Below are 24,390 nucleotides of genomic sequence, written 5' to 3' on the forward strand. Positions count from 1 at the left end.
GCCAGCTACCTAGTATGGTATGAACCCAGCCCATATGACTAATTTAAAGATCAATATGCTATGTAAACCAGACAACAGGAATACATTCTAGTTCATCATGAGGAAGCCTATGAACACAGCCATTATTTTTCTAAAATGTAGGGCAATGAAAGCTGCATCTGTAGCCTTGCCTGGATGAACATGGAGCCCTGTGGCTGAACTAAATGGATGGTGCGGGTCACAAACATTTAAAATAAATTTTAACCAGCAAATGAAGGAGTTCTTCACATAGACTCTTCTGCAAGCTTCTCCTTGTGGGGACAAGAGTTAATCATGTCAGATTCCTCCAGCAAGGAGTACTTGCATCAGTATTTTTAAAAGGGCCCACCTGGATATAGGTGATAAAGGTGTGGTACTCCTAGGCTAGGGGAAAGGATGGAACTTGCTCACCTAGTCCCACTCATCTGACTTTTTTTTTGGGTTAACTAGGTGGTCCAGGTCTCTCCTGAACATTGAATTACGTAAAATGAAGACAAACACTGTTCATGGATTTATAAAACAGCCCTAAAACACAAAATGAATGCGGATAAAATGTTTCATCAATACACTGAATGTGCCTATACCTCGTTCTTCTACCCATTCACTCTATCCTTCATGCTGCCTCTCAGAATTCCTACTTTCTTGTTACAAGTCAGCAAAGCTCAGGTTATTTTGCAAAAGTAGGAAAAATGCAGAGCCTTTCACTTTTCTCCTGCAGATTTCTTGCTATGCTTCCAGATCCTGGCTTTCTTCATTCCACAAATTAAGATATGTTGCTTAACTAGTTTTCTGGCTGTACATGACACATTCAATCAGAGTTTATGAATCACACTGCTTCCATTCACACAATATTCAAAAACTACAGGATGATTTGATACTTCCTTAGTAAACTGCATTAACCTAGAAAAAAACAGATAAACCATAGCTTAACATGATGTCTTATTCTGGTTCGCTGGTTGCACCTATCCACCACACCAAATGAAAACCCAGGTAACGGAGTGCTCAAACCAACATCTTAGGCCAACTGCGTCATCTGAAGTTAAACAGCCACTTTTTTGATTTACAGAAACAGAGCCAGCGACAAGCTTAGTGTATTATCTACATTCTATCAGCCTATAATGGCAACCAGGTCCAGAGGACATAGTAAAGTTAATACTTTGGTTAAGAGCAGAGCAGGATGAAGTGGTTGCATGGATGAACTAAACTCTCCAGCTTAACTGCCTTAACATGTCATAAGGCAGCTGTTATGAGTGAGAAAATCATTTAATCGCTTCACAATCCCACCTTTTGGCACGGCACTCCAGGGTATAGATGTTTCTGTGGTTAAATCAATCCCCTCTCAGCCTTGCCAAGATGTCTCCTCCCAATGGCTGCTGTGATACTTTAGGGAATCATTAGCTACAGCTGCAGGGCCTTATCTTTCAGGTTCAACCTGTCTGGCAAGCCCTAATGGTGAGGATTAACACCTGGTCCCACCTTATGAATGTCTCATCTGGACTCTTTTTTTCTAGCTTCCCCTCTTTGGTGAGGAAAATATAGGCAGGTTCATCAGTGATTCCTTTTGCTGTGGTTTACTCAATAACTTTCAAACCCCCTCCCCCCATGAACTACAGCATCTGGAAATCTACAACATGCTAAGTCAATGGCAAATGAATTGCCTTATTATTTAGGAGGATGAGTGAGTGTAATATATGGACTTGCAAAAAAAATTGTGTTTGTCACCCACAATTTAGGCTTACACATTTTGCTATGCCAAAATGTACTTTATTTTTGGCTTTGAATATGAGATTTAGAAAAAATGAGCACGGCTAAATGTTATGTGTGAACCCTTCCTTCATGGCTTAATTAATAAACCATGACTTTATATACTGTATTATGCAAACTGGGCCAGTTGATTAACAAGGGTAAATCAAAAGCTCTACAGTATTCATAAGGCATTCTAAACAAAAATGCTTCATTAAACTTTTATGCATTGCCATTTTATCCATTGTATGAGGCTCTTTAAACTATCCTAGGTTTACTGAGTCATCAGGCCTCAGACCAGCCATCAATATGAGTTTGTTATAACTGAAATTTCATTGTAGGTTACTAATGCCAGTTTCCAAAAGACCAAATGAAGGTCCTTTGTGGGTTGGACAATATAGCAAACCTTATGCTTTGATGAAAGAGCCATACATAACTGGATAAGACTTTGATATGTGTGATTGTTTAGCATATATTTTGGGATATTATACAATAGTATTGTAGATAATATCTAGTTAATATGTAGCATAACTGCTTTGGACTGAACAAAATGTATAAAGGCAACTTACCTGTAGTTTCAGGATTCACATTACTAAATTATGGTTTGTTGAACTAACCACACTAACTGGATTAACACATATGCTAAGCCACTTTATTTGTTTGTTAGATGACCCAACTACCTCGTATTCCTTCATCCCATCTTGGGCTATGTGTTTTCAGCAGCTGCTTGAACAGAATTTTCCTCCATGCTCCTGAAGCATGCAGGGACAAACATCAAATCAGTCATTAAAATTGGCCTAATTGCTGTCAGCCAGGCCATGTGTCACTAACAGCAGAAAAGATTCCCATGTAAGTTGCCAGCCTTAAAGTGCTAATTGCAGTGTATCCTTGCCCTGTTAAATGATATTTGATTTAGAACACTGGTCTGAGAAGTACATCCTGATATTTCAGTGTTGATAATTATTATTATTTTTTACTTCTCTGTCTCCCAGGTTCTGTCTTCACAAGCAGGGAAAGACCTCTGTGATTTATGCAGCCAGGAGCAGTGTGCCAAATGTCTTTTATATGAGTCCAAGGGAATTCAACCTGGCTACCTGCACGATTACTTTTCCACTTGAAAAACCTCTTGCTGAAACAAGATTGTGTGAGACTTGCCACTTTCTGTCAGATATGAACACACAAACAATTGTCGTTACTTTGATTTAGGGCGTCAGCTAACCTTACAGCCTCAATATAAGTATCTGGTTTTTTTTTAACTGTTTGCTATCTTTTCTTGACTTGGCCTGTACTTTGTAGTGAGTCAGACTTTCTTTACTGTGCTGAAAACCACAATTGTGTGTATAATTCATCCCAGTGAACCACAGAGAAACAAACCACATAATGGCCATTTTCTAATAATGCTTCTCTTATGCTACTATGCTCTGGATTTCTTAAAAACTGGAGTCACCCATCCATGAGCTAAACTAGGAGATTGCTTAGGGTGCCAGTTGACAGTCATATTTTGAAGAGAAAAATCAAACTTTAAAAAAGTCCAAAAGGTCTTTGGAGGGTAATTACATGATTTGCCTAGACTTCTACTTCCTTGTAACTAATCTAGGATGACCACCACTTGGAATTACAGTACATTTTCCTTACTTTCCAGCCATGAGAACAACACTACAAGGTGTCCCTCTATATTTATCAGCAATCTGCCTAATATTATAGGATGATGGGTAAACCAGGTTACTGCTCTCATTCTAACGGTCTAACCCTTCCTAAGACAGGAAACTGATCACCTAGGGATAGGGTGAGTCAGATAAATGGGTGCCGTTGCAAATGTTCTCAGAATATAGTTGAATAAATTATATGCATTCCCCATATGAACCCACAGAAAATGACTTGTGTGGATTTTAAAAAGTGACCAGTTTGCGTCACCTGTGAGAAAGATTAGCTGGTTATGAATTAAGTAGATTAAGCTGCACAAACTTTATTGCACTGAAAGATCCCTTCTGAAAGTTCCTTTAGATGTCTAAAGGAAAACCGGAGTCCCATATTTTATCCTTGTTTTTGTCTCAGGGTTTGAAAGATTCCAGGACAAATCAAGTCATATTATGTGTTTTGCTTACATATTCACAGTCCAAGCAAAATTATTTACATTATTGGGAAGCTGCAGTTGCAATGTTAAATGTTTTTTAAACCCAATGATCTCTATTTCAAAATGTCCACTCACCGAGTGATTCATTTAGCTGCTTGTATTTGCTATACTAAATCATAAGGGCAGGGGGAAGTTTCAAGCAGAAATATACAATAGAGGAAGCTGAACCACTTTTTAACCACTAAGTGCCAGCCTCAAATGCCTTGTTGACTAAGCCAGTGTTTAACAATTAAGCAATTTAACGATAAAATGCCAAAGGTGGAATCTCTGAAAACCTGGCTAGCTAATTTACTCAGATTTGTATGGCTGTGTTCCCTTTAGTAGGTTTCTTCGTAGAAACATTAAATTAGAATGACAGTGATGGGAAAAATGGTATATACCATGCTTTATTCTTTATTCATACATTTTACTTGTTATAATTCCCCAAAAATGAAAGTGTGTAAGTTTGTATATATGTATACCAATAGTTACCTCGCGGGTATACAACTGTAATGCTTAAGTAATAAAGTATGTTAAAGCAATGTATTATTTGGATTCTGCAACTGTTGTCATAGATGTGTTTTACTGAAACATACCAAGGAGCATGTGTTTGTACAAGTCTTATATGGATGAACACCTATTCATATTTTAAATCAACTATTAATTTCCCCAAGACATCTGATTGCAAGATTTCTTTTCCCCCCCTTCTTTCTCTTTTTTCTTTCTCCTTCTTTCCTCCCGTCCCTCCCTCCCTCTCACTCATTGTAGCTTACTCAACAAACTATGATGAAACTATCATGGATTAACACAATGCATATGGCTTCATACCAAACTCTATGCCATAATGTGGCTTGCTTGGTTTTACCTTAATCTCAGACATCAGAGTTTCTAAATTATGCCCTATGGCTTAACATATTCTATGACTTACTCAACAACCATAATTAAACAAATCAGTTTAGCTGAACATGTGGACTTAGCCTGTGCTATAAACAGCTGTGTGAAATGCATAAGGGGTGTGTATTTGTTTGGCCAGGATCGCTTTAAGATACAGTGGACTGATTCTAAATCTCCTAAAGATTTGCAGCTGTGATGTTATCACTTAATAGTAATCTTGATTCCTTTATCTTCATAGATTGTAGAAAAATTGTGGAATGTAAGACTGAAAATATTGAAAAGACTCAAAGCATGTCTCAGATCAAGCCTTCTGCAATATTGGCACAGAGACCATCAAAACTATATAATCAAATAACATTACAATAAAAATAGTTACTATGGAGCTGCCTTAGTCAGCCTGTCATGTGCTTTTTCTTCACTAGTATCAGTGAATGCCAGCAATACTTTTCTCTCCCACACCCTTCTTCCGTTGGAAGCAAAGCTGAAAGGCCACTCCTTAATGAAATAATGAGAACAAAATTGTCTGATCCTCTCTTATACTGAGGGGAAAAAAAATCATTGCCAAATTCCTACTATAGCATTTTGAATCTGAGGACAGCAAGTGTGAATTCTGAAGAAAATATTGGATTTTTTTTTTTTTTGGCCTGGAAAGGGACTAACTCTTAACAAGAGTTTTGCCAAAACTTTTTCCTCCTGTTTGAACCTCAGAAATGTCTAAAAGATGCTTGTTTGCTTGCTTGAACTTTATATTTCTGTACTCTCTACAATTACAGCTTTATAAGGGGCTTGCAGGAATTGTGCTGTTGGCGGCTATTAAAGCAAATGAAAGTACTACTGCAGGGGTCCCCAACCCCCGGTCGATGGACCAGTACCAGGCCGTGGCATGCCAGCAACCGGTTCACACAAACAAGCAAAGCCCCATCTGTGAGATGCAGGCAGCACACGAAACCACACACCCTCTGGTCTGCAAAAAAACCTCTCTCCACCAAACCGGTCCCTGGTGCTCAAATGGTTGGGGACCTCTGTACTACTGTACATACCAGAGGTGTGATTTCTCTCTCTCCCCTGCTCCATTTCAGGGATCTGCAATTGCCATCTCTGGAAAGCTGCCTATTTCTGGACATTTAGTCTTACCCTATGTGTAGGGAGGATGAATTTGAAGAATTGGTACATGAAGTTGTAATAGTGGAGATAACAACCTCCTGCCTGGTTTTTGCATTAAATCTATTAATCACTTCCACAGTTTAAGACAACTCTCACCTTGCTAGAGCTCATTCTGTTGTTCTGGCAGTATAGTCATTAAAATTGGTTGCTTTAATTTTACTTAAGGGGAAAAAATTTCTTAATGTAAAGAGCAATTGCCCCTTTCCCAAAGTTTATTTTTCCTAATATATATATATATATATCTTTTTAGAGCAATTTTCAAAATTTCTACAACTGGTATGGCTTAGGCTTTGTGAATCTTGTGTCAGTATAATGAATACAACCTGACAACATGGGAGGTCTCCTTCAGACTTAAGCTTTTATAAATAAATGCCAACAAACCAGCAAAATGTGTACCTGCCAATAGTGTACATTGTTCTTAATAGCTACTTTGACAGTCAATAGCACTCTACATTTTCATGAAGAAATATTTTATCATTGTTATTGGTTTGTGGGTGGGATGTATTCAGTAATTTAATAAAATCTCTCCTATTAATTAGTTCAAGGAAGAAATGAAAAAACCCACCCCCAAGATTGGCCAGCTTGAAAGCAATTGTAAATTGTTTCATGGCTGCAGTGTATATGTATTCATGGGAGGTCCAACACATCTTCCTAAAGCAAAGGGGCGAAGGAGTTGCCACCTACATAGCTGTGAGTCTTGCTTTGAGCTGCAATGATACATCCAGTGGGGAAATGACCCTTGATTGACTTAAATACATACCTAGCAAGTTGGTTATATACAAAGCATACTCACTAGCCATGGCAAAAACATGAGCTTGTTTGGAAGACTGTGATCTAAATATATCTGAAACAGAAGGGTACAAACCAAACATTTGGAGTGTCTGCCTGCTACTTGGTTATTATTTTGAAGCAATTTTCTAAGGGACTTTGTATAACCTTATTTCATAAGCACCAGACTAGAAACTTCGAAACTGTGAGGTCTGGTCTTACCTTAGGCATGAACCCAGCTGGATGATGTTGGGCCAGTCACTTCTTTTGGCCCTAGCATGGAGGCAATGGCAAACCAATTCTGGAAAAATTAACAAAAGAATTCATCATTCCATGTCACAAAAGATTTTTCAAACTAATGCTTAAGTATTCATATTGAAACCAAGGCTCTGATTTTAGAAGGTGCTCATTTGTTTTCCATTCTACAAGCTAAGTATTCAAAGATTTGTTTCTTAATTTGATGGGAAACTATACCAAATATCTTAATGGATAATGCACATTCTTCTGACTTTCACAGGATCGATGTTCTTTTGGGACTTTATGACATCTTTCGTCATGAAGAGAGATCTCTGGCAATTCCGTTTTTCTACACTCTCTGGAAAAAAAACCCTTGTCTATAAAATAGTTCATTAATCTTCATTTTTAAATGAGAGACTCTGAAACATAGTAAATTTGTTTGGTTTTCCCAAAAAGATCAATTAAGGCATATGACAGTCATCAGTAACATGACCACCTATGGAGACTTTGGCCAAGTAACTTAATGTACCCCTTTCTATTTATTTGTTTATTTAAAAAACCTAAAGCTAGAAGTGAAAGGCCACTTTGGCTTAGAATAAGCTCAGTAGAGGAAAGGATGCATTTTTGGTCAGGCAGTGACAAGAAGGGTTGGGAAACTGCAATGAGCAAAAGTTTCAGAATGCTGAAACTCCATCCAAAAGTTAGAGGCCCAGTGATGAATTTTTCAGCTTGGTTTAACTTAACAAACCACATCATCATGATAATTAACTGATTTTTCTCCACAAACCCTATTCAAGGGGGAAAAAAACCATACATCTATATGCATAACGATGAAAAATATGAAACATTAAAAATGATACAAATTGATTTTGGATATTGGAATTAATGATAGTGTTCACAGATCACGCAAAGGCAAAATATAGTTTGTTTACTTTTAATTAAACATCTATTAATTTTAATTAAAATTCTGCATTAACGTTTCATAATTTCATAATAATTAACAGCAAGTATTGCCCTTGGCATCAATGTTTTTCTCCACAAGAAGAACAAGGGGAAAGGAAGTATGGAGGGGATGCTAATAACCATGAACTTCAGCTGGCAACTAGCTATCTGGATATTTTTCACAGATGTGCCACATCTAACACATAAGTTAGCATTATAATAAACTTCATATTTAAAAAGACTATTTTGCTCACAAAACCTGAACAAGGCAACAGCAGAAATATAGTTTAAATATAGTCAGTGACAATGACAGGGCCACCAGATTTGGGATGCAAAAATCTGAACGAATACTACAAAGCAGAAAAGAGTTTGCCCTATCTTTTCCTTCTCAGATCTCTACAGCAAGATCTTTTCCAGATCTTTACAGCCCAGGTCTGCTGGCCCTCACTATATCTAATAAGGTGTTCATTCTAGGCAGAGTAACATCAAGACTCAGAAAACAAATATTTTGTAAGGTATTATGAAATACCGTGGATACTGACACTACTTCCAACTCATCTTATTGAAGTACTGTATAAATATCTTAGGGAAGGCTGTCCATGAACTATTCCTTCTTTCCTAAGAATAGTTTCTGTTGATCTTGTGAGTAATCATATGAAAGTTTGGCTTACTGTTAAATGGATAAGCATAATTCTAGAAGGCCTCTTTTGCAAACCTACTCCTTTCTCTGTTTCATTTCTTTCCTTTTTTAAATCGTGTTTCGCTATTTTGGTGCTATGTCCCAGGATGCTTGTAGATGTTTATCTGGAATAACACAGAAGCATAGAAACCCAAAACTGTACTAGCAATAGCCAATCCTCATTTTTTTAGCTACAAAAGTGCCTTTTGCAAATAATACCCATGCCAGTGGTGGGATTCAGCCCGTTCGCACCACTTCGGCAGAACTGGTAGCTAATTTCTTGTTGCCCAGGCCCAGAATGGACTTCCGGAAGCAGCATCCACACAGAGAACCGGTTGTTCACATATTTGAATCCCACCACTGTGCCCATGGCTCCAAATCCAATCTTTAAAAGAAGGTGGCTCTCCCTGCAACCTGAAACACAGTGTACCTCCTATTGCTTAACCCCACAACTCTTCAACTCCAAAACATCTTGGATTTGGCATCAACTCAAAGGGCACCTCGCAGACTTTGCTCTTTCCGCATTTTAGGGATCGGCAAGGAAATGCAATATCCTTTTCTAACCAGCCTGTTGACAGGAAAAAGAATAATCCAAGTATGACATAGTCTCTTAAATCTCAAGGACAGGCTTTCAGGATCATTCCGAAAAACACCTCAGACAGAGGTTGCTGGAATCTATTTCCTCTTCCCTCATTTTAGCACAAGGGACTCAAAATAACATTGCAGTGAAGGAGAGCAGTCTGTCTGTTGCATAGGCCACTTGGTCACCCTATCTATGGTATAAATCTGGCTTGGGCAAAGGCCAGGTACAGTGCAGGCAGTTCTTAAGAAAACTGCCTTGGGAAAAATAGAGCAAGGGACTAAGCCTCATAAAGGAAACTCAGAAAGAACAAGAATTTGAGTGTAAGATTCAGACTCTAGTCATTCTCATCAGTAGATTCAAATAGAAAGGAATCTTACTCAAAAGCAAGTCTAAGGAGGAGAATCAAGTAGCTTAACAGGCCCGAACGTCTTATTAGCCAATTCAGCAGAAAAAGTATTTACCTCTTCAATACAAATAACGGGACCACATACTGGCTGTGTCATGGAAAGCTAAATTTAAGAGGAACTGGGGGTCTACCAATTAGGTGAAACCAGCACATTTTGGAGCTCTCCCATGGATGATTATTAGGCTCACTCTAAAAACAGGGAGGATTCATGAATATACAGGTTCCATTTAAAGAAAATCAATTTAGCATCATTCACATAGTAATCACTAAAACACAATCAAGACAAGACAATCATCATACAAAACAAATTATGCAATAAAAGGAATTAGGTACAATATACAGAAAAGTATTTTCCTAGCAGACACTTCAGCATTGGAGACTTCCAGACAGAGGTATGCCCACACTGAAACAATATTTTCTTTTTGATGATACATTAAAACATTTTCAACTCCTCAGGCATTTAACCTTTCATATTTTCAGCAAGATGATTAGTTTTTGCTCTATTTTCTTTCACCAATAAATAGGTTGTGTTAACCCAATGGAATTGCTTTTTAAAAATAGAAAATACAGCTTAAAATAGCATAAACTATATTACTAAAGTTATATAGTAGTCATATAGTCATTACGACAACTTTTAAGAATGGAAAAAATGTTTAATTATTCCTCATATGCCTTTCTTCTTGTCTAATATAACATGTAATTTTTAAAATCTAGAAGACGATGCCTCGTCTTCCTTGTGTTATGCCGGTCTTGTACTGGGAATTTTGTCCATCTACAATTTTGACCTGCCCTGTGAATATTTTTGATCATTCTGTGAATTTTCTCACCAGCATAACAAAAAAGCAAAGAATCTGTACTGGTCATAAGGGAAAAAAAATCCATACCAGGATAAGAATTTCTTTAGATTTTTTTTTAGAAAGGTAAATAAAATAGCAAGCTTTCAAGAAGCCCAGCTCTTCTTACAAGGTAAGATTGTATTAAATAAATGCATTTTTCCTAATGAAGAGAAGCGTGTTGAAAGCTGGCAGATTTTTGTGACCTCCGAGTTAGAATATCATTTCTATACCAGAACTGAACAGGCTTTATGCTTGAGTGATGTACTTTGCTTTTTATTAGGAACAAAAGCACCATCCAACAGAATCTGGCATGCAACTACTGTATTTTCTTTCTGTTGTTGTTTAGCTTGGAGAAACAATAGAAAAAGAAAACCTCAGGCACCAAATCAGAAGCAGCATTTCTGGCCTTGAAGATTTAATTGGTATAGGATGGGAGATCTCAGCAAATGATTTTCTCCCTTCCCATTACCCCTATAATAAACTGACTCAGCTTGCTACCTTTAGTTTGATACACAAATCAATACACTTTTATGACGTTTAAAAAAAAATCAAAACATGTTTCATGAAATAAAGATATGTAACCATGAGTCATATATCCCACAATTCCTCCAGGCATATCATACCTGGGCTGCAAAATCTTAATTTATGGTAATTAAGAATATTCTCTATTTTTTGGGGGGAGTCTAGCAGTTGTGGGGATTTTTGGGTCCCAAATAGGGGAGCCCTTTAGGAGTTTATACAGGCCACCCACCCGTTCACCAATAATTGGGGGCAGAGAAGATTATAAATGCAAATGCCTTTCTTTGCATTTAATCTCCCCGAGGCGAAGAACGGTATTTCCTGCAGGACTACAACTCCCATTAATCCTAACCTGACTATGCTGGCTTGGCTAATTTGCACTCCGACAGCTGGAGGGTCACAGTTTGTTTGCCTCTGCAGTAAACAATGCAGGCACTCTAACGCGTTGCCCCACGCTTAGCGCGGCGGCGCCTCTGAACCGGGGCGGGGGGGTGGGGTGGAGGGCAAGATTTTCTTCGACCTCCCCTCCCGCTGCGATTGTCCTCTTCGCAGGCTCCGCCCCTTCCTTGGCCGGGATCCAATCCGTTAATCGGAGAGGGGTATTTAAGGTCTCGCCAAAAAAGACGCCCTCGCTACTCCTTTGTAAGTCGGCACGTGGGTCTGGAGCGCGAGAGAGCGGCTCTCGGCTCTGTCGGTCGGCGTTGCTAAGCTGACGGCGGGCTTCTCTCGCCCTGCAGCTTCACCGCCTGTGCTTGGCCGCGACCCACTGGAAGCAGGGAGGGAGCGAGCGAGACATCGGCCTGGACTGGCGGGGTTGGTTGGTTGGTCGGTCTGCCCGCTCGTTACAGCCCAGACAAGAGAAGGCGGGGCGGCCACAGCATGAGCACGCAGGCGCGGGGCCAGGCGGCTCGCAGTGACTGCAGTGGCGGAGGTGGGAGCGGCAGCGGCGAGCTCAGTCAGGGCTCGCACCCTCGGCGGCAGGAGCGCCAGTATCCTTTGGGCCGGAGCGACCTCGAGGCGGACTGCGCAGCCATGCCTGTGACGGAGAAGGACCTGGCGGACGACGCGCCCTGGAAGCGGATTCAGCAAAACACCTTCACCCGTTGGTGCAACGAGCACCTCCGCTGCGTGAACAAGCGCATCGGCAACCTGCAGTTCGACCTGAGTGATGGGCTGCGCCTCATCGCCCTGCTGGAGGTGCTTAGCCAGAAGCGCATGTACCGCAAGTACCACCAGAGACCCACTTTCCGACAGATGCAGCTGGAAAACGTCTCGGTGGCGCTCGAGTTCCTGGAGAAGGAGAATATTAAGCTGGTCTCCATCGGTGAGCTTGGCGCGCTCACCGCGCTCTTCAGGGCTGGGCAAAGCGCTGAAGCCGGGACGGGGTGGAGGGGTGTCTGTGTGTGTGTGTGTGTGGGGGGGGAAGCCTCGCTCCCAGGCGTGTGTGCAAACAGCTTCGCTTCCTCGCCTTAAGGTGTTTTAGATCCCGAGCGTCACGGCAGACCTTCCGGAGACCCTAATTTCCCCCTTACCAGCTTGGCGTTTCCCGCCCGAGAGCCCCTTCCTAATATTTGCAGCCGCTGGGTCGCGTTTGCATGAAAGTGGGGGGGGGGACCCTCTGGGACCCTTTCAAAGCTTGAGGGTTGGTAGAGAGCCCAGTGTGAGTTGACTTTGTCCCGCCAGCTGCCACAAGTCTCTTCCTGGAGGTGTTGGAGAGCCTGCGGGAGCAGGAGGGAACTGGGTGGGGCTCCAGGTTTGGAAAGCCCTAGCCCGCCACTCGCGGGCGGATACCTGTCGGGTGCTTGTTATACCCGCCAGCCTGGCTTTGAAGCGGCTCAGTAAGGCGCCGCTGTGGGCGATAAGATATCCAGGATACCGTTTTCTTAACACTAACAAACCGCTCAAGTAAGAGTATAACAAGGATTTTCTAGTCAAGAAGGAAAGACGCTTTAAGTTTGGGGATATCCGCTCCTTTCACTCCCCCCCCCCCACATTTCCCCAAATCCGGCTTTTCCATTGCACAGACTATTTCTGGTTGGCTTTGAGCTCTACCAGGGATCAGAGCAAATTCTGAGGAAGGGCAGACGTGGCTATAGCTTGGCAGACAGGATTTCCTGAGGTGCCTCCCTCCCAGCAGGTAGAGAGCCCTTTCCTTTAGGCTGCAGGATTTGGGCTTCTTGTGTTGAAAATGTGAGGAGTTTGCCCTGTAAAAGGTCCAGCCTCTCCAAACTTTAGGGGAGAAGCATGCATCAAATCGTCTTTGTATCAGTTCAAAACCAAAACCCAAAAAGTGTTGTTATGGCGATCTATTTATTATGTTTGTATTTCTCTGAAAAAAAATGTTAGATGACACACATTTTTCCAATCAACAGCACTCTGTGAGATAGCTTGGTTAAGAGAGTGAGTTGCCCAAAATCACAAAGTAGACTCTGCAATCTGACAGGGAAGTATTTGGATGTAATGTGTAAAAAACCAAACCCACTTTTTTTTTTTTACCCTGGAAAATATGCCTTGAAATCATGCTGTACTATGTCTAATTGCAGTCTGGTGCAATATTAATATTTTTAGCAAGGATTCTAAAGTGCCTATATTTGTAATTCTGTTAACTTAAAGCAAACAGGTCCTGCATTATGCTAAACCCAAAAGTGGCTTGATTGATTTTGGCTTTGTGTGATGTGAGGAGTTAGCCATTGTGGTTGATAAACTAAGAATAAAGGCTTAGTGTTTGTGTACCAGGACATGTCTTGCTTAAGAAAAAAAGTGGATAAACCAAACTGTGGGCTATTGATGTATACTCCAGATTAATGTTAACTTCCTAAATAAATAAGAGCAGAAACTGTTTTTACAGCGTGGGCTCTTTTTGGTATTTTTGAGTCAGTTTTGAGATCCTGGCAACTGTCTGAAGAAGTCCATGCAGATTTCTTGGCAAGGGTTTTGGGAATGGTTTGCCATTGCTGCCTTCCTAGGGTTAAGAGAAAATGGTTGGCCCAAAGTTGGCCAACATGCTTTGTGCCTAAGGTGGAATTCATGGTCTCCGGTGTTTAGCCTCAGACATTTAACTACTGTGCTAATTAGTGCTCTTTAACATTAATTAAAATTATCCTGTTGATTGCCAAGATTTCCTGATGGTTTACAATAAGATCTATTTTTCAGTTTTCAATGTCAAAATATGCTATCTGTTTAGGTGAACTTTGTCTCATATCAGAGAGCTAGGCAGTTAATTCAATATGAAACTTCAAATATTAGGCTAAAGGTGAACAGACTTCAGGCTTATGGGACTGATTTAGTTTTTTTTCTAAATCTCTAAACTCCACCAATTGGAGCCAAGTGGAAAATAAAGGTGCAGGGAGACACATGTAAAGAATTAAGGAACAAGGTGCCTCTGAGCAGATGTTTATCTCAGGAATTTATGATGAGTACTGATATGCAGCTAGCAAGAGTTTTCACCACACCAGTTTCTCATGTATAACATCCTAAAGGGAATATGAAGGTTTTAAACATTTCTGTTAGACAACTGAGAATTGGAAACTGATCTGTTCCAGTTCACTGAGAACAAGTAGGAAATCTGTGACTCTACAGATACTGGAGTCCTACTGAGAATATTGACCATGGTAGCAAAGGCTGTGTTATAAACCAACACTATTTGGAAGACATATACTCCATTCCTTGCTTTAAAATGTACCACCAGTTCACGATTGTAATTTTTGTTCCCCCTTGGGACTATGAGAAATTGCCTAGTATAGCATGTGACTCTCCTAGATCTATATAAGGAATAAAGTAGTTTTCAATAACCCTGAATTTCAAGGTTAGAAGAATTAGACTGCAAGCTAATAATTCTTATGACATAAATGAGGAATGTATTTGGATTTCCTGTTTTTATGTCTTTAATGTTCTGGGCTCAGCCTAAAGCAAAAGTTAAATCCTTGCAGACCCACCCAACAAATCTATAGCCTGGTATCTTTTCCACAGGGCAACACTAAAGTGCTGTTATCCCATGCAGGAATTGGCAGAAAACTCTGCTGGTTTAAATGAAGAACTAAGAGCCCTGCCAACTCCTACTCTGCCTCTACAATGAAGCAGAGTAGGGTTTCTGCCAGCACCAGAAGCAGAGGGAGGAGCAAGACAGGGTAGGAGGAATGTCTCCTTTGGTACCAGTAGCTAGTAGCAGAACATCTAAATATTCTGCGCTCGGTTCTGATTCCAGGGAGAGCTCCATTCTTTAAAATTGGAAAAGTAATAGCAAAGAACCCTTCTTTCCTACTTCTGTCTCCTTTTCCTGCTATCCATGGATTCTTGAAAAAAACAGAGGGAAAGTAGGAGGGGAATTGAGGGTTTTGGGGTTTTTTTGGTGCTGAGGCACTTAAGCCTTGAGGGACATTTTGTTTAGAAGTCTAGGTGTCCTACAGTAGGTGTCCTACATGTCATGAATGCCCTCTGCAGCTTTGACACCACTGCACCAAAAGGAGCCCTGGCAGCTATACCAAGAAGGTGCACTTGAGGAATAGCCATCCACTTATTGCAGCTTAGCTGCTGCACAGTTGGAGCAGTTGGGAGGCATCCTTGATGTATGTGCTGTGATCTTCTGGAAGACTGCCAGACAACTTTTGGACATTCTTCCTGCAACTGCAGGGCTTAAGGCACGGGTGTCAAACTTTCCACGTCACGTGATGTGTTGTGACGTGTTGTGACGTATAGCAACTTTTCGTATTGCCGGAGCTGGGGTGGGCACGGTCTCCACATGATTCAACCGGCCCACGGGCCAGCAGTTTGACACCCCTGGCTTAAGGTGTGCGGGGTGTGTGTGTGCCTGAGTCGTAGGAGTCTGCTGCTGGCATCTCTGGTAAAGCTACCATGGGGTTACTGTGCGGGTACAGACTGACTGATATCCAAAGAGCCCATCTCCTCTTCTCTCTCCCTGTTTCTGGCGCCCACATGTTGGGATGAAGTGTGGAGAAAAAGGTTTTTTTGACAAAGTGGCAGAGGCCTGACTCTCCTGCTGCTACCGAAAAGCTGAGTAGTAGCACAGAAGTGATGAATTTACAAGGAAAATAAAACTAAGATTTGTCTGTGGGGAGCTCAGACATACCTCTTTAACAATTGTTACCCTGTTCAATGAATTGAAGTTCTGTCTGAATTCTAGCTAAGGATGTTAGTTGGTTCTCTTTTCAGTTGTGTCTCCAGGGTATAAAGCTATGTTGTTTTGAGCAAAACGTGACCTTGAATTAGAGACCTGAAGCATAGCTTTAGAGACGTTGTGTCTGTATAAATAGACTTGAGGCTTCAAGGAGAAGTATAGAAGAAGGAATGCTGGCTCTCTGTATGTAACCCATATGTTTTGAAGCAGGGGAACTGTGCTGATCTCAGATGGAGTCTCCTTGTAGAAACATATCTCTGACAGCTGCTATAAACTTGCTTTTCCAGAAATTACTTCACTCTCCTTTTTCAGTTTAAATATTAACAGTAGAATAACTTGTTACCTCAGTTGGCACTTTGCACAATAGGAGTCATGTGTACTCTTGTACTACTTATGCTGCTATAACTAGCAGAAACTTGACACAACTATTAAGGCAGCATCTTCTACATTATACTGGGAGAGGCTGCTTAAACCCTCACTAAAATTGGGATTATGATTACTGTAAAACTCAGTATCTACATGTATATCGTATCTTGGATAGTTAGAACTGAAGCTATAGAATACCAATGTATTGGATTTTAAAACCTGTGAAAATTATTACTAGGTAATCCTTGACCTACAACCACAATTGAGCCTAAAATTTTTGTTGCTAAGCGAGACAGTTACGTGAATTTTGCCCCATTTTACAACCTTTTTGCTATGGTTGTTAAGTGAATCACTGCAGTTATTAAGTGAATCTGGCCTCCCCATTGATTTTGCTTGTCAAAAGGTTGCAAAAGGTGATCACATGTCATAAATACATGCCAGTTGCCAAATGTCTAAATTTTGATCACATGACCATAGGGATGCGACAATAATCGTATGAAAAATGGCGATAAGTGCCTTTTTTCAGTGCCGTTGTAACTTCAAACAGTCACTAAATGAACTGTTATAACTTCAGGACTATATTGTAAAATGTTTAAAGCACATTCACCTTAGGCTGCAAAATAAAAATATATACTTTATTTTTTCAGTGCCATTCACTGGTGACTTGTAGCATGAGGTTAAGGGTTTGGAAATAATAGGGTAGTTCCTTAAACCCTTTTATTACAGTTTCAGATCTCAGGTGGGCAAGTGGTCATTTGAAGATTTCTTTAAAAAATCTGATGGCTCCTTATCATTTGAAGGCTCTGGAAATAGCCTTGAATGTTTTCTCTGTTCAATTATTGACTTCGTGTGGGAGAACAAGGAGAAATTAGAACCAGGAGAGAGAGAGAGAGAGAGAGAGGGAGGGAGGGAGGGAGGGAGGGAGGGCCTGTTGATCAATAAGGAACTGAATTAGGGGACTGAATGGAAGTTTACTAACCTTGAAAAAGCAAGTTCCTGAATTTTCAACTGTCAGTAGGTTTACAGCTGTGGCTAGGAGCACATCTACACAGTTGCATCCAGTGAGTCAATTGTGGCCATTTCCAGACTGATCAAACTTGGCAACTATTGTCCATGCCTTGGTGATATCCTGTTAACTGTTGCAACTTGCCACATTTAGGAAAAGTCTTTAAGTTGCAATCAGTATGAAATATATAATGTAACTGATGCAAGGTATAAGGAACATATGCGTTGGCATCCATGACATGTTGTGGTGTCATCAAAATGACTGTGTAGTGAGGTCATCACGCAAATGCTACAATTATATGTTTATGTCACAATGTTTGACTCAAATGTGTAAGTTGTGGAAAGTGTGTGATGATGCCACACAGGTGTCATAATTTTCTCCCTGCAGATACCCATGTCTCTGGGGTGCCTGATCTTTCTTGGCACCATATAAGATGTTAATGTTATCCTTCAAAGCCCTGAGTGGCTTGAATCCTGGCTATTTCAATTGCATCACCTCCATTAGTTTTCAATAGCCGATTACTAGCTTTAGTTTGTACTTAAATTTAAAATAACCATTTTGTTAGCTTCCTTTCATACTTGCAAAGAAGAAAAGTGGGTACACAAGTCACATAAATGCTCCCCGTGGATGTTTCCTGCATGACTATTTCTTCTTTCTCAAGTTCTATTTCCTTTTTTCCTGGGACCAATGATCTTGAGAACATATGATATAGCTTGAGCAATCATGTCTATTTAGAGTTAAAGCACGCTAAATTCAATGAAGCTGGCAAATGTTTGTAGATTTACAGCCTAGGGCTAGGCCAAGGAGAAAAATTTAAACTATAAATGCTATAATAAGTATGCAGCTTTACCTCTGTTTAGGTTATTTTGCTAGTTTGCCATTGGACAAAACCATGTTTTGGCCTTAGTGTTACCAGAATTCCTGAAGTTTATGGAAAAAGTTAAATGCCTTACATGTTATTATCAAGTAGTGCATTTGTCTAGAATTTGGCATTCTCTCTCTCTCTCTCTCTCTCTCTCTCTCTCTCTCTCTCTCTCACTCACTCTCACTCACACACACACACACACACACACAGAGATATATTGATTGCTCACTTATGTAGATGTAGATTTTAGGCAATAAATTCTATTAGTGTTGGCCTTGTGTAGGATTATTCATCTAAAATGCAAGTAGCTGCCTTGAAATTGAAAGTTGCATTACACAACACAAGAGGCTATTAAACAGGGCGGTTTTTTGGTTGAAAAGTAAATAAAGTAATAATTAAGCACCTGTGTGTTTTGGCACTGTAAGCATAGTTAATGACTAGCTATCAAATTTAATAACTGATATTACACTGAACTATTTTCATTCACTTGCATGAAGTGAACGATTTATTGATTTATCTTTTTCCTCATACTCGCAACTGGATTACAAATATAAGCTTAGTGGATTTATAGAAGTGGTAATCCATCCAAATGTAACACAGAATGATGCACGATTGGGAGTCCCACTTTTAAAGTTCAGGTTGTGATATGTCTTATTAACTTTACATTCCATATTTATATATGGAAACTTTTCCTGTCGTAAACATGGCGGGCTTTTTTTGTGACCAATAAAATGATAGTTGTTAGATCAGTGATTGGACTAAAATTTTGAAGTGTCACTCATACAAGAATGATGCATGTCTCCAATGAGTGAACAAGTTCCAGTAAAATGGATTGAAGCATCCGTCTGTTTTCCCTTCTTAATTTATAATCTTAAAATGGTTTGTATCTCTCTATATGAGGTGCTAATTGTAGAATCCTGTCTAGGTACAAGTTGTCCCCTATTTACAACTGTTGTTTAATGACCATTCGAAGTTTAACAGTGTGGAAAAAAGTGAGTTATGACCCTTGCAGTGTTCCTCTAGTCATGTGGTCATAATTTGGGTGCTTGGCAACCAAGCTAAGCATCCTGAGATCATGACAGTGCCATGTGCCCCAGGGGGCTTCTAACAAAGCTGGATCAGCTTAACAATCATGACAGAAAAGGTCATAAAATTGGGCGCAACTTGCTTAATGGCTGCATTTCTTAACAGAAATTCTGATTCCAATTGTGGTTGTAAGTCAAGGACTACCTTTACGTATTCCTGAGAGGAACGTATGTTTAGCTACTGTCTTGGTGATCATGTTTCCCTATATTGTCGTGTGTGGCAAAAAAAGCAATTCTTTGTCAAAGGGTAAAAGAGAAATGCATTATATCATGCAACATACTGGCATGAGTCACTCTGCCAGGATTATTGATAAGCATTGTTGATATGATTTTGTTACAGGGAGATGTGCCAAACTCACTCCACGGTAATATTTTAATAGTCCATTCATGTACTATGTTTCTCAAAAAATAAGACTTGCCCCCCAAAATAAGCCCTAGCCTGATTTTTGGGGGTGGGCCTAATATAAGCCCTACCCCAAAAATAAGCCCAGAGGAGTGGGTGTGGCCAGCACAAGCTGCAGCGAGCATGTAGGGGCTGATGGTGTCTGGCAGCAGCTGTAGCCGCCAGCCCCTTGGAGCAGTGCAGGTAAGTCCAGCACGGAGGCAGGGGAGAGGCAGGCAATCCAGATGCGCCACACACTTTTCACCCAGAGGGAGATGGAACCTTTGTTTACTTGTGAATGGGGTGCTTGGAAACAGAGCAAATCCCTTGGTTTCCAAGCGCCCCATTTGCAAGTAGACAAAGGCTCCAGTCTTCCTCTGGGTGAAAAGTGTTTGGGTGCCTATGGGGCACTTGGAGCAGCTCCACCCCCTCCCCCAGCTACTTCACCTTGTGGCGGCGGGCTATGGCTGCGAGCGGCCACAGAAGTGGACCAGCGGCCACACGGCCTCCTGCTGGATGGGCCTGTTGGTGCTGGCGAAGCAGGTGTTGGGAAAAAAAATAAGACACCCCCCCAAAAAAGTAAGACTTGGTGCCTCTTTTGGAGGGAAAAAAAATATAAGACCAGGTCTTATTTTCAGGGAAACATGGTAGCACTCGTACTTTTATCGGTGGCTCAGCAGGGTGTTTGCTAAGGCATGTCAATTACCTTGCATTTAATTTATTATTCAAGCAACTTCCAGTCTTCATTTTGGTTTAAAGAACCAACCTGTATTTTAACTAGAGTTTTGGGTGGAGTTGTTTAACTGAAATATTTGATTTATGGGTTTCTTTATATGCAATTTCCTTAGTAAGTAAAACTGGTATAGATTAAATCAGGAAGGTGGTTTTATTACTGGCAGCTAGTGTTCACACCCTACATTTATACATACTAAAATACCTAGGTAACAGTTGAATTAGTTATTACAATGTAGAATGATATCAGCTATACAGTTTGGGAGAGGAAGGAAGGATAGAAATTGCCATATTTGGAATTTGATATATGTGCTATGAGTCAAGCTCTAGGTAAGGGAGGAGAATGAATCCCCCCAGTGTGTGTGGGTGTATATGTATGTGTGTGAGAGAGATTCTGAGCTCTGTCTTATCCCAGTGCTGGATTTTGATTGTGTGAATTTTCAAAATTGGTAGCATTTCCCAACTTGAGGAGGGACATTCACGAAAACTGAAATATTAAGAACTAAGGCTTAACACATATACCTGGGAAATCTTGGCTCTGCTTGCCTTTCCATCTCTCTGCAGCTATCAACTTACTTCCCCCAACTTACTAGGTTAAAGATGATTCACCTATGTCACAAATCTATTTATCACCCGTCTGGGACAGTCTCTGAGTAACTGCTAAGAAAGTCAAGAGATGATGTTAAGAAATGCATAGTCCCTTATGTCAACATGCAAAAAGGGGTAGAAAACTCTTAATCATAGGATAATAGAGTTGAAAGAGACCATTTAGCCCACGGGTGTCAAACTTGATCGCGTCACATAACATATCGTGAGGTTTTTTTGCCTTTGGGGAGCCGGGGTGGGCATGGCCTACGTGTGACACATCCGGCCCATGGGCTGCCAGTTTGACACCCCTGATTTAGGCCATTGAGCCCAATGGAGGAAGCCCTTCTCTGTGCAAGGAAATATTGATAATGAAGACAATGTTTAGTGGAAATTCTTTGTTTGGTGTAAAAGCCCTTTGGTTAAGAGAAAAAAATGACTTTTTCTGTTCAATACAAAACATAGTTTTTACTTTATATCAGACTTGTGAATTAATGTCTTTATTCAGGCTCTAGTGTGTAGGGGTATAAAGGAATGCAGTGAAAACAGTCTTGGGGCTAATAGGGAAAATAAATTTCATAAGACTTCAACATCTTTTTCATAAATTGAATTTGTTTGATAACACGGAAAGCACTGTTTAAATTGCAACCAGTAAACTAAACATTATTATTAATTATTTATTAATTAATTTGGATTAGAGAACAAGCAAAAGTATACGATATCATCAAGAGAGTAAAAGAATTGAAATGGAAATGGGCTGGTCACATAGCAAGAAGAATTGACGGCAGATGGGCCAAGGCAGTCATAGAATGGATCCCTCTTGATAAAAAGCATCCATGAAAGAGACCTAAAACAAGATGGATTGACGACATCAGAAAGTATTGCGGGCCCAAATGGCAAAAGAAAGCTCAGGACATGAGGAAGAGGCCTTCATCCTGCAGTGGATAGACAATGGCTAGAATGATGATGATGATGATGAAACTAAAAGTGGAAATACCCTATAAGCTAGTCAGAATATTATAGCTGTAATAGCTCAGAGTTTAGCATGAAAATGGCGTTGCTGATTCTGCTTCAGAAAGCAAATTACATAGAGTAAGTTCTGTCTCCTTTGGCCTGTTTGACCAAAACATGTGCTACATCTTAAGATTCTGTGTTGAAAGGAATGTTAGCAGATTTGTCTCCTGTCTGTTTCCTGTAAAGGTTTTTTTTTATGGAGGAGAACTTTTGTTTAGGGATTATCACTGTAAAGGACAACTCAACACTTTTGGTGCTAAAACAGATTTAAAATACAGTAAACTTCCTATGGAAGGGACAAGGTTCAATGGTTGATATCAGCCTGATGACTAAATATTTAATCATGGTGAGTTAAAGCTCAGATTGATGCATCTCAGAATAAATATTTCCCCATCAGATTTGACCTTTTATAGTTTCATAATGGCTCTCTCTCTCTCTCTCTCTCTCTCTCTCTCTCTCTCTCTCTCTCTCTCTCTCTCTCTCTCTCTCTCTCTCTCTCTCTCTCTCTCTCTCTCTCTCTCTCTCTCTCTCTCTCTCTCTCTCTCTCTCTCTTTCTTTCTTGCTTTCTTGAGGCTTTTATGTTCCTTAAATTTATAGATTCTTTCATATAGATTAAAATAGGATTCTAATGACATGCTCAGTTTTAATAAAGGCTGATACTAAATTTAGTAATAGCTACCTGGTGTCCTCTTATTTTGAACTGAAAAGTCTAAAAGTATAGATGAACTGTTCAAAGATAAAACATTTCATGTACAATTTGTACTGCATCTGTCACTGTAAAATTGGTCTACACAGTATTGTGTTTGGACTGCTGTAGAGTGTGTTTATGTACATGAGCTGGTTTCCATGTAACCTGCTTACTACATTTGGCATGTTGAAATGTGCATTGGCACAAAGTATCTGAAGGCCGTGGTGGCGCAGTGGTTAAAATGCAGTATTGCAGGCTAGTTCTGCTGACTGCCAGAGGTTTGATCCTCACTGGCTCAAGGGTGACTCAGCCTTCCCTCCTTCCAAGGTCAGTAAAATGAGGGCTCAGGTTGTTGGGGGCAATATGCCGATTCCTTAAAACCAGGGGTTCCCAACCCCCAGACCATGGACCAATACCGGTCCACGGCATGCCAGCAATTGGTCCGCACAAACAAGCAAAGCCCTATCTGCGGGATGCAGGCAGCACGCAAAACCACACACTCTCCGGTCCACGGAAAAAACCTCTCTCCACGGAATCAGTCCCTGGTGCCCAGAAGGTTGGGGACCTCTGGCTTAGAGGGGGATGTACAGTATTGTGAAGCGGTATATAAGTCTCAGTGCTATTGCTATACTAATTTGGATGTTAATATAGGGGGGAGGAGAGGTGAGCCCGTGGCTTGGTTTTCATTGCTGACAACTGTGTTGAGGTTTATATAGACAAAATTTAATTGATTGGTTTGTAAGAAGAATTTCTTTTAGCAAAACATGGCCTTCTGCAAAGATAGAGACCACCCAGAAAGAAAGAGAGAGTGTATGTATGTTTCAGGCTCACTTTATACTGTGCTTTAGGAACACTTCAAAGGAATGAGCAAATGGTAACCTCCATGATCAAGCAAGTTAACTGGGCCTCATGCCAACATTCTTATCTGTTCGAAACTAGCGCTGTAAGCCTGGCCATCGCAGGTACTATACTAAATTATCTTATATATCGGTGTGAGAAAACTTAAAAAGTATTTTTTCTTGCAAGAAAGCTAGACATATTGCCTTGAGCCCCTGAAGGAAAAGCAGGATTTATATCTAAAAAATAGATTGCTATCTTCAGCACTGTAGCTCTCTTTATTGCTTCTTAGTATGAAGAGTCTACTCTGACGTAATTCAAAATACTCTTGGAGTGTTAATGTAGATCCAAGCCTTGGAATCCCCCTGTAGCTTCTTAGTCAGCTGAAGTGGTATGATATACATGGGAAAGAGGGATTCAGAATTCAGTGTTGTTTCAACTCTGAATCCATTTAATTCTGATGCTGTATCTTCAGGTTTTAGACGGTTACACTATCCTTCAAAGACAGTCAGCGACTGCTAAGAAATAGTTTAATTATCACAAGTGAACTTTTATTTGACAGAATATTGGCTTTTGTGAATTATGCTTTGGAATTCAGTTTCTAAAGCATCTTTTTTGTACTACTACATGTAAAAAGTAAACGAATAACCCTTGTTCTTCAGTTATGTGTCAAGGCTGCCAGCTGTTAAGGGAAACATCTGGATTTCCTCTAGCAGTAGGTGATAAGGCAGTTGAAAAACAGGATGGTTGCAAAAAAACAGGATAATATGCAAAATATCAAGGCCTGTATTGTA

At 40.4% G+C, this 24,390-nt stretch overlaps 1 protein-coding gene across 3 annotated transcripts in view; it reads left to right on the top strand.

Moving 5' to 3' along the window:
* Positions 1-11,877: 11,877 nt before the first annotated feature.
* FLNB (filamin B) overlaps positions 11,878-24,390 on the top strand; it is an 84,769-nt gene continuing 72,256 nt past the window's right edge. For 2 of the 3 annotated variants that reach the window (XM_015816330.2, XM_015816331.2), the window contains exon 1: positions 11,879-12,226. In XM_015816330.2, coding sequence (XP_015671816.1) covers positions 11,935-12,226 — 292 coding nt within the window. In that variant the 5' untranslated portion in view covers positions 11,879-11,934. Of the gene's footprint in view, positions 12,227-24,390 lie in introns of all 3 variants that reach the window. The other variant, XM_015816329.2, reaches the window with a different exon arrangement.

This window comes from Protobothrops mucrosquamatus, unplaced genomic scaffold, assembly GCF_001527695.2.
Source record: "Protobothrops mucrosquamatus isolate PMUCROS unplaced genomic scaffold, P.Mucros_1.0 scaffold428, whole genome shotgun sequence".
NCBI lineage: Eukaryota > Metazoa > Chordata > Lepidosauria > Squamata > Viperidae > Protobothrops > Protobothrops mucrosquamatus.